Here is a 10,162-nt window from a genome sequence, read left to right on the forward strand (position 1 = left end):
AGAAGAGAAGAGAAGAGAAGAGAAGAGAAGAGAAGAGAAGAGAAGAGAAGAGAAGAGAAGAGAAGAGAAGAGAAGAGAAGAGAAGAGAAGAGAAGAGAGAAGAGAACTCACAAGCAGAAAACTGAGCGACCTCCCTTAAACACAAGAACACGTTTAAAAATATTGTGCATAGCTGACAGGTCAACAGCAGCTTGAGCTGAAAATGTAGCTCCATGTGCTTTTGAAGCAGACATTTAGGTCCCTCATTACAAGGCACTTTACTTATTGCCTAGAATTTATTGTCTCCACATTGGTAATTCCAACACTCATTTAAATCATAGTTCATAAAAGCTGCTGAAGTGTTGCAAATCTCTCAAATTAACATAGTAAGTACATTAATTTTGCAAATAACAGGGGGACATGAAGATCCTTTTAACACATCAGAAATCAATTGCTTTTACTGGAATTACTTTTTGAAATGCTTCCATATTTCTGTGGGACTGTGCCATTCTGTTGCATGCTGCAAGCATTATCCTGATCACAGAGATAATGTGGATTAAAATGCATAAGTCTTGCTCACACTGTCTTGTTTTAGATGAATTTATGCCTCTCTCACTTGAATGCAAATGCTAACAGTTTAAAAGGCTGGGAAATGCTTTCAATTGTCAATAAAAAGATTTTCATGACCTTTTCAATGCAATCAGGGAACAACACAACATGACTCTCTTCTTGCAAAGCCAGAATTTAAGGATTTTTCAGTATGTCCAATACAGACATGTACGAACTTAATGTAACTCTTGAAGCTAACAGGTTTGTGAAATACATAGTGTCTATGCTAATCCATCTTAGGTCTTTTGCTTTTCCAGATCCATTAGAGCTTGGCAAAATGTGAGTTCTGCAATTTTAATGGACTTTATTAAGAATTCCTGTTTCAGAAACAGAGCAAGACTCAGTGTTGAGCCAGAACCTGTACCTATTTGGACAAGAACTGTTTTATTCATGACAGATTTGGCTCCTTTGTACATGAATAAAACTATGTTAACTACAAGCATAAATTCAGCTATCCATTGCTTATGTGCAAATTTTAAGGTATGAATTTAAAAAGTCTGTGGTACAGCCAATAAAAAAAGATCGTATAATTCTCTTTTATTGTCAGGAAAGAGCTCTTTTGTTCAGAAAGATGTTTGCATAGTAGTGAAATATATGTACAGGTATAGATAGAGATATATGGTTATAGGTAATTTAGGTAAGGTACATAACACTTGTGGGTGTCATACTGCTTATATTGCTGCTTCTCTTTCTTCAGATGATTTCTGCTTAATGACTCTAGACATATGACACAGACATATCTGATTATTAAGAAAAAAACTATTCACAGTTTCAAAATGAAAATTAATTATTTTTTCTTAAATGATACAAATCTACATCAATACATCAGTCACTGTGAATTTTGGTCAGAACAGACATTATCAAAGTTTGTAGTAACAGTAACTATTCAGTGTTCTCTCTTAAATAAATTCACCAAAATATTCTCTAGAGACCAGCTGAATTATTTCCACTATGTGTACAAATAAAAATACTGAATATTAAACCAAAATATGGTTAAAAATTTGAATGTTTTTGATATCTTGAACTTTTTTAATAAGTGATGGTCATGATTTATTTTCCATATGTTAAGTGAATTACTTTTTGAAGGGTTCAAGTTATTTTACCTTATATATTTAAATCACTTTGGAGACATTGTGGATAGAGGGAATTTCCTGTTCCAATTCAAGCAGGTGTGTCTGTGAATGACAATACTTTGCTGCAGTAGTATGGGCAGTACTCTTGAAATAAATACCTTAAGAAAGCTCAAATTCTTCTGTTATTTATTACTACAATATGCCTCAACTACGTGGATGCTTGCCAGATTACTAAATTCTTCTAAACCAGTCATATTTACATTAAAATAATCTTAAAAGGTAAAGCTATGCATTAATTTTGCCCTACTTTAGAAATGGTGGGCACCACTGTTGGAATAAAACAATATGTCTGTGCAAAGCAAGTGAAAACTGTCTGACCTACGTGACAGATTTCACTGTAAATAAGATTGTCCTTTATCAGCAGCTCTGCCATTATCTACTTCATTGACCTTGGATCAACACCTGCACTTTGGTCTGTAGCTGCCATTAACTGGCCTTTAAATGAGGAAGGGACTGTACTCATTAAATTAGGAAAGGACTGTATTTTTCCATGTACTTCTGTGGTACCCAATCTAGTATAACACGACCCTGATCAAGGGGACATCTCCAGATACCATCAAGGCTCGCACATAAGTGAAATATTTCCAGGGACTAGAGTGGATAGAGTTTGTAATTTTGTGTGTTGCAATGGCTAAGATGTTCTATTCTATTTTAGTGTTAATATAAGAACATAAATAGAGTGACACTGATCCTTTCCTGGTAAGTGTTAATATAAGAACATAAATAGAGTGACACTGATCCTTTCCTGGTAAACTGACTGCTGAATCTGGAACATTATAAAGGAATGATAGTTAAGATCATAGCTTAAATGGGACTTTCATAATGACTTAGTATTGCCTTTGACAAGACTGAATCATTCAGGAATTTGTCTAGTAAACTTGTTACTTAGGAAAACACATCAGGGTTTTTCCAAATTTAGGCTGCTTTATATTCTGAGTGTCATTTTAAAAAGACATTATTAGAAACCTGCATATTTTATATAAACATAGAGCGTAAGAGAATTACCTGCAAATATGACTTGATGCAATGGAATATTTCTACAGACCATTTACTGAAGATTTTAAATTAAAAGCTGAATTTTTTGAGAAATAAAAAAAAAATAAAAAAATTAATTCCGCCCTCCCTTTTAAATAATATCCCTGCTTTTTAATCTTCAGGAGATGTTAACTTTTGCTAATTGTAGTAAAAACAAGTACAAGCTATCTTGTATCTGCTGCAGGATGTTGTTATGACAACTAGAAGTTTTTCTGTGTAGAGCTCTGGAAAATACGATCATTTTTTGGGTCAAAGCAGACAATATTCAACAGTTTTAGTACTAAGTTTTTCTGTATCTAAAAGTATGTCTTTTGATAAGTGAGCAAGAATATCTTCAGCAGATTATCTACATTAATAAACCCAAGTATGTATAAAGGTTTTTACATTTTGAGATTCATAAGAAACTTTTAAGTTATTATTAAGAAAATAAGTAAATCTGATTTTTAATCGATATTGAGGTTTATTTTAATTGCAAGTAGGACTGGTTCCAGAGCCTTTCAGAGTCCGTGAGGAGACTCCAAGATATTGGGTGAGTATTAAAGCTGTTGTCTGTGCTGTTCTTGTTGAAGCAAAGAATGAGTTTTCCATTATAATGGTGTATGTTTCCTTTATTTGTGTTCCTACTTCTCACTCAGCCTTTCAACTATTCACAAATATTTCCTAAGCACCAGGGCCAAACTCACTAGAATTTGTAGGAATGGCATTCAGTTCAAAGTTCTCAGTTTGCCCTAAAGATGTGTACATCCCTCAGCAGATACTCCACTCTTAAAATAGCTATATCCCAATTCTCGCAGTGCCCATTCTTGCTCAGATGTACTCTTCCCTCCTGCCTTTAATGAAACTTTTATCACATCTTATCCAGTCCTCTTCACACTTAATGCAGTTAATTTTGAATTGTTTCATGGACCTTTCAGTTTTGCACTTCAGTTTATCCCTATAAATAATACAGATGTTCCTCTCTGGGTTTCCTTCCAACAGATGGCTTAATTTTCTTTTTTCTGTAATGGTTGTCAAATACAAATTTGCTTTTAATGTAAGGTTGCCTACACCAGTTTCATCAGCAAGACAGCGTTTCCTCAAATGCTTTTCAGCATTATTCTATTTAGTTGTTCTCCAGAAATTCTACATTTTTAAATTAATGGAAAAAATATCCATGTCTAGGATGCCAGGCCTCACACAACAAAAATTCAATTTCACTAAATATTACTTCCAATATTTCTGTTTCCTTTCAGAACAAAAAATTTCTAATGGAGTGGAGGTGAAGTCAGTGTTATATATACTGGTTTTACCTCACTAGATTCTACTTGAAAGTGTTTCAGCCCTAAGCAGAATTTAAACACTCATTTGCTCTTAGTCTATAAGATCTAGCTGTCTTCAGGATCAGTAGAATGAAATTTCAGTTATTTTATTTTAATGCATGGCTTCTGATGAGAACAAGTTTAAATGGTTTTTTCCTTTCTCTATCAATTGGTAGATTTGTAACATGTTATGACAAACAGAAAATTGGACCAGTACTGCCACCATTAAATCAGTCTGGATTCCTAGGAAATGGAAGGTTTTGTTGGCATGAAAAGGACGTGAAAAGTTACTGTGGTGTCTTAAAGAACAGAGACACATGTTTCTGTGCAGGAATCTGCATGTTGGACAGTGTCTGAATTCAGTCTTGAATCTAAATCTAAAGATAAAATAGATCTAAATTGCTCCAAAATCTCATTAATCAACCTCTCCACCATGATGAGTAAAACATTTATCTGTTTTGCAACTACAGGGTGACTAAACTAAAGGCAACAAATTGCTGTGTCATCTTTCTTGTCAACACCCATAAGTCTGATTCATTTAATTTATAGCTGTATGCTAGACAGAGCTGTGATAGGCCTGCAAGAAGTGCTGAGCATTAGAGAAGAGATGGTTTTTTGGTATAAATCCTGCACCACCCTGAAAACAGAGCCACTGTTCTCTGGCAAATGCTACAGCTGCAGCAAAATTAGAGACAGACACCCAATTAAAATGCAAGCTATATTTATAGCTTTAAAAATAAATGAAAAATTAAAGAGAAAAATGCAAGCACAAAATGTTTTAATACACCAATTTTTTTTCCAGTTCCAGCACAATATTCCATTGGACACAGGCCCTTACTGCACTCAATATCATCCTATCAGAGCACCTTCCATTTCTGTGCAAACAGCCAAATTAGTATCAGTTGTAAGATGTTGGCTGCTGTGTTATCTGCTCCCTAGCAATATAAAATGGCAGTGTGGACACATGTGACTGTGCATATCTTTAAAGTTTTCCAAAAATATGTATAAGGCACTTGTGGCAACAGCTAATGACATTTGTCTACCCTTAATTACCAAGGGGCTTTTTCTCTCACATGAAGAGAAATTTTACTCTTGCTGAGAACAGCCAGAAAAATGGAGTTGCAGACTGTATTTTTTTTTCAAAGTGTTTTAAGTGATCTTTTATTTATCCATAGTTCAGACAATGGATTGCTTGGAAGACAGGAATACAAAATGATTTAAGGCTGGTCTACAGTGTAAGGAATGGATTAGTGATCTACTTAGGCCAAGCTTCAGAGCATAAGTGCTATAGCTTTTCCTTCATGCTGGAACTTCTCAGCACTAAAAAGCTTGTGATATCACCTGCCTGAGAAATTTTTTCCCCCATCCAAGAGAGACAGAGCTTCCTAGCTAACAGGAGTTAATGGCATCTGTAAATAACTGTTACAACAGAATAACAATTCTTTACCAGATTTGTGTTTAAGTGACCAACCGCGGCTGCGTACCTTGACTGTGAATGAGTCTTCAAAATGCTCTCTATCCTCTGCCAACATCATCTTTTTCTTGCTCAGTTTCTGCTTTAGCCAGCTGCTCCATGAGCTCTTCTTCACACGCTGTACCGTTTTTGTGGCCGTGCTGTAGGATGGGTAGAGCTGTAGGTCATCTGCATTACACTAGCATTTGATTCTGTGTCTCCAGCTCACTTTGTAGTTGCTTGGTGAAAAGACGTAAAATAATTGATCCTTCTGAGAATACACAGATGAGGAGTCTTAGTTTCTTCCACTGCTCCTTGAAAATGTGTATTTTTAGGAAAGCGTCAAATCCTTTGAGTCTAGTCTTTAAACATGTCCTTCTTTGAGGTAGTCTGGCAGTGTCATGTGGCTTTCCAAATTAGGTATGCCATTTTCCTCATTTTCCTCTCTCTTTTCTCTCTTATTTTTTCCCAATAATAATCATAATCATAATAATTATTATTAACATAATCATCATCATCATTATTATTAACATCATTACCATCGTTAAGAGGGAAAAAAGCATGAGAAAATTTAAGACAGTAGAGAGGAAGAATGAGAGGAGGAATGGAATTAGTTTATCATGCAAAATCAGGCTTAGGATAAAAATACACTGCCTTTTTCTTCAGGTGGAATGAAAATATTTCCCACTCATTAATTATGTTATCTTTTTAAATTAATTGTATTTTATATAGCAGTTTATTTTATTTTAATCCATTCCTAAATTAATGCTGGATGCCACAATCTGCAAGGCCTTGCTGTCTCTGAAGTCTTATAACATCCCTTTCTGATCTGACACCACATTAGTGGTGATCTAAGGCTACCCAAATTCCTTCCCATTGATGCTTCAAGGAGTTTTGAAGAGATCTTTCAGTACAGCAGTGTTTTTCTTGTCATATTTCTTTTATATCTGCAGGAATATGCAATTCTGCTAATTAAATGTTAAGCATAGAGGGGAATTTAATACTGGAAGGTAAGTCTTTGTTAAATGCATAAACCACAAAGGAATCAGTTGTTGCTATGATATTCTCTCTCTTCTTTTTTTTTTTTTCCTGTCCAATGAGCTTACTCAAATTAGTGAATTATGTGTTAGACCAAGTTGTTCCAGAGCATAATACAAAAATTCACAGCTCTTTGTAGTAGTAGTGGGTCAAATCCTACCCTCTTCCCCGCCCCCAGAGGGGTTTTGACTTCATAAGAGCAATAGATTAGGTTTGTGGGATTTCATTAGGATCATTCTTTTGTGTGTATAAGGGAGGAATAAGTCTTTTTACCTGGGCAATCCACCCAACCATGAAGTCACCCTATCCCTTTGAGGGCCTGTCTCAGTTATCAAGGATTGCTTCCTCTAGTTGATGAAGTGTAGCAGCTGTGGGAATGGTCTAAGCTTGTTAGTGGCATTTCTGCTCACTGATGTCTCCTTTAGTCTTGTGGGGATGATACCTTAAAAATCACTGTTTACTGGTCTAGTTATTACTATGCTGTGTTTTCCTGAGATTTTGGGAAGGGCTGTGAAACGTCAGACTAAACCTCTCCATTATCGGCTTCTAATTTGTTAGGCTCCTCAGAGCTGACCCTTGGGAAGCTTAATGTTGCTTGCAAAAGGAAGGATATATTATTGTTCACCATTCCTGGAATACAGTAATTTTATTATCTCTGTTTCCATTCTTTATCTCTGCATATACATAATCTGCCAAAAACTTTCTATGTCTATTACACAGTAAATAAGGAAATGGTTGTTCCAGTTCCACGCTCCAATATGTCCTGGAAAAGTTTGCTTAAAAGAAATCTTGCCTGCATATAAATGAGTTGGGCTGAAAGTGTGTCTTAAAAATTATCATTCTGAGTAATTTTAAAATAACTGAGATAAATAAAGGGTAATTCCTTGACTGCTGTTACCATTGGTTGTTGGGGGATGGCTAACTCGAGCAGGAGGGAAGTATTTATGTAGTCTTCTGCAGAAGTTAACTAAACAGTGTGAATTTTTTTGCAGCACAATTTTCACTACATAAAAAACTATGACAAATAATATTACTTGGAGATATAGGATATGCTTGTGCTAAATGTTCCCAGTATATTAGTTCTGGTGCTGTAATGCCTCAGATGCAGCTACAATACACTTCTGCTGAGGGCTGCAAACCTGCATGTTTGCAATCAGAATTGCATGTCACAGCAATTGGTGAGAAGCAGATATGACTACATAAGAAAAAAAAAAGGTGTTTGCATTTGAATATGTGTGTGTTTGCATACCAAATGTAAAAGTAGCCCTGTGCGTTGCCTGTTTCTAACTCCTTTCTATTACAACAGCTGCAATTTAAACATGAAACAAAATATTGTTATTTATTTTCTTTCCACGGCCATAGTCCCACCTCCTTCATTATATTAAAGAGACATGTCCATCAGAGCTGTTTAAATACTCTTGCAGAAAGCATGCTACAGTATGTGCTGTTTGTTTTGGCAAATGTTATGCATTTCTGTTGTTCCTCATACAAACAATTATTTCATCTTTACTCTGTTCGGTTTTTCAATGTTTGACTAATACTTTGTATAATTAGATAAAGTCATGCACTACATATATTTTCCTTCATAATTTAATACAAACCTGAGCTAGGTTTAATGTGTACATATTAGCTTTATTAATATTAATGCAACTGCCTGAATTTTTCCTTTTTTGAAGATATAAATTATTTTGATAATTTCATACTTAATGGGCAGTAGCACATTCAGAATACATATTCCAGTTTTGATGAGATCAAATAGACATGTTCCATGATGTGCATTATGCAAACAAAAGATACATAACTCATTTAAAAAAACCTTGTCATGACAGTCAATTATAAATCGTTTCATTAGCTTTCCAGCACTGCAGCTTTAGAAAGCTCCATCCATATAATTTGCTGTCTTGTACCTTAATGTATTAACTATTTCCTTTTAAAGACAGTAATGTCTGCCAAATGAAACAACAGAGCATGTTAATTCATGTTTAAAGCAGGCATCCAGTTGTCATATTGCAGCACCACTGATTCAATGCTGAAGACTTCTTTACTACCTGTTATGAAATTTAAATTAAAAAATAAAAACATACAGTAAAGAGAAAACAATACTTACTTGAGAAGGATTCTGCAGGCTCTGTTCTGCTAGTCCACAGACTGAAATGATGGAGCCAGATTTAGAAGTAGCTTATTAGGTGCATGCTGCTTCAACAGTTACAGCTTTTCTTTTTTTTAACTGAAAGACGGAATCGTTTTCTTTTAATGAAGCCAGCACAGAATGATATGCTGCCCACGTTGCTATGAGAGACTCAACTTGCAGAGCAAAGTCTGGCAATTTCAAAATAACTTACGGGGGGTCATTCACTCTCAACCTGCCACTGCTTTTCTGTGTAGACGCAAACTTTGGCAGCATCAAGCAAGATCACGGACTGCCACAAATGCAGGAAATTACCAGTTAGTCATGCACACTTGAGACTGAAAGTGATTGAGGCAGCACTCTTTGTGAATATAGGTATAAAACTGAGTTAAGTCAAAATCTTTCAATTTGGAACACCCACTGAATTCTCTTAAAAGGGAACAAGGCTCTGATTACAGTCAATCTGCAGTACCTGCTACTCTCCCTGTGTTAGGATGCTATGCCTAGAGCTCCAGCCCTAAGGAAAGAGTGTAGCAGCTGCCCCAAAGGGAACACATAAATGTGAAAAACTATGTATTTTGTTTTGCCTTCGATATTTTGGGAGAAAGACTGTTTAGCATCACATTATATTTGTGTGTACACAAACCAAAGCAATTATAAAGATATGTAATTATGGTTATAAAATCATCCATATGTATCTATATATTTACTATATAAATCCACACACAGTTTTGGAGTTTCATTGATGTCAAACCATTGCAATTATGAAGAGAGGTAATTATGGTTATAAAATTATCCACATGTATCTGTATATTTAATATATAGAACCACTCAGAGTTTTTAAATTTTAGTGATATCACCATTTAAAATATCTAAGTGTTTTTGGTTAAGTTTCTGTCTGTGGAAAGGCCAGCACAAAAGTGCATATCATGGCCCAATAGTCTATGATAGCTGCAGTATTGCACTGCATATATAAATTTGGCCCTGCCTTTTGAAACATATTTTGTCGTTTGCCCAAGAACACAGAGATCTCTGGTCTATTTGTCAGTTGGAAATTCCTCTGAGTAGTCAGGTTTTGGTGGATTTGGTTTGCCCAGAAGAGTGGGTCTTTCATCTTGCTGTGGAGATAGAGGTGAACTGTGACATTACCCACACCCTGCATCATTACCTTCCTTGCCAGCCTGAGGTGGGGAGATGGCTGATGTTTAGCCATACCCCATGCCTTGACTTGAAATAAGCCAAAAGTGTCAGGGGACAGGGAAGGATAACTACATTAAGTTATTGAAGGGCTGCTTTTGAGTTCCTACCTGTGTCCCAGCCAGAGTGGGCTTGCTCAGAAGTTCCTCCTTACAATTGCTACTGAGCCATCAGGAGAATTGTGTTTATTGCTCCCATTAAGTTCTGATCACTGCACAATGTTGAAGAACTTGGCTGTTCAAGGCGGTAGATATTCACAGCATGCCAGGGGCAAACTTAACAGTAGCATCCT

The 10,162-nt window shown here is 35.7% G+C and overlaps 1 protein-coding gene across 4 annotated transcripts in view; it reads right to left on the minus strand.

Moving 5' to 3' along the window:
* BEGAIN (brain enriched guanylate kinase associated) overlaps nt 1-9,093 on the minus strand; it is a 157,572-nt gene extending 148,479 nt beyond the window's left edge. The window contains exons 1-2 of one of the 4 annotated variants that reach the window (XM_015630005.3): nt 8,653-9,093; nt 5,539-5,668 (exon numbers count right to left, since the gene is read on the minus strand). In XM_015630005.3, coding sequence (XP_015485491.1) covers nt 5,539-5,589 — 51 coding nt within the window. In that variant the 5' untranslated portion in view covers nt 5,590-5,668; nt 8,653-9,093. The remainder of the gene's footprint in view (nt 1-5,538; nt 5,669-8,652) is intronic. The other 3 variants (XM_015630009.3, XM_015630008.3, XM_015630013.3) reach the window with 3 other exon arrangements.
* Between the last annotated feature and the right edge of the window lie 1,069 nt (nt 9,094-10,162).

This window comes from Parus major, chromosome 5, assembly GCF_001522545.3.
Source record: "Parus major isolate Abel chromosome 5, Parus_major1.1, whole genome shotgun sequence".
Classification (NCBI taxonomy): domain Eukaryota; kingdom Metazoa; phylum Chordata; class Aves; order Passeriformes; family Paridae; genus Parus; species Parus major.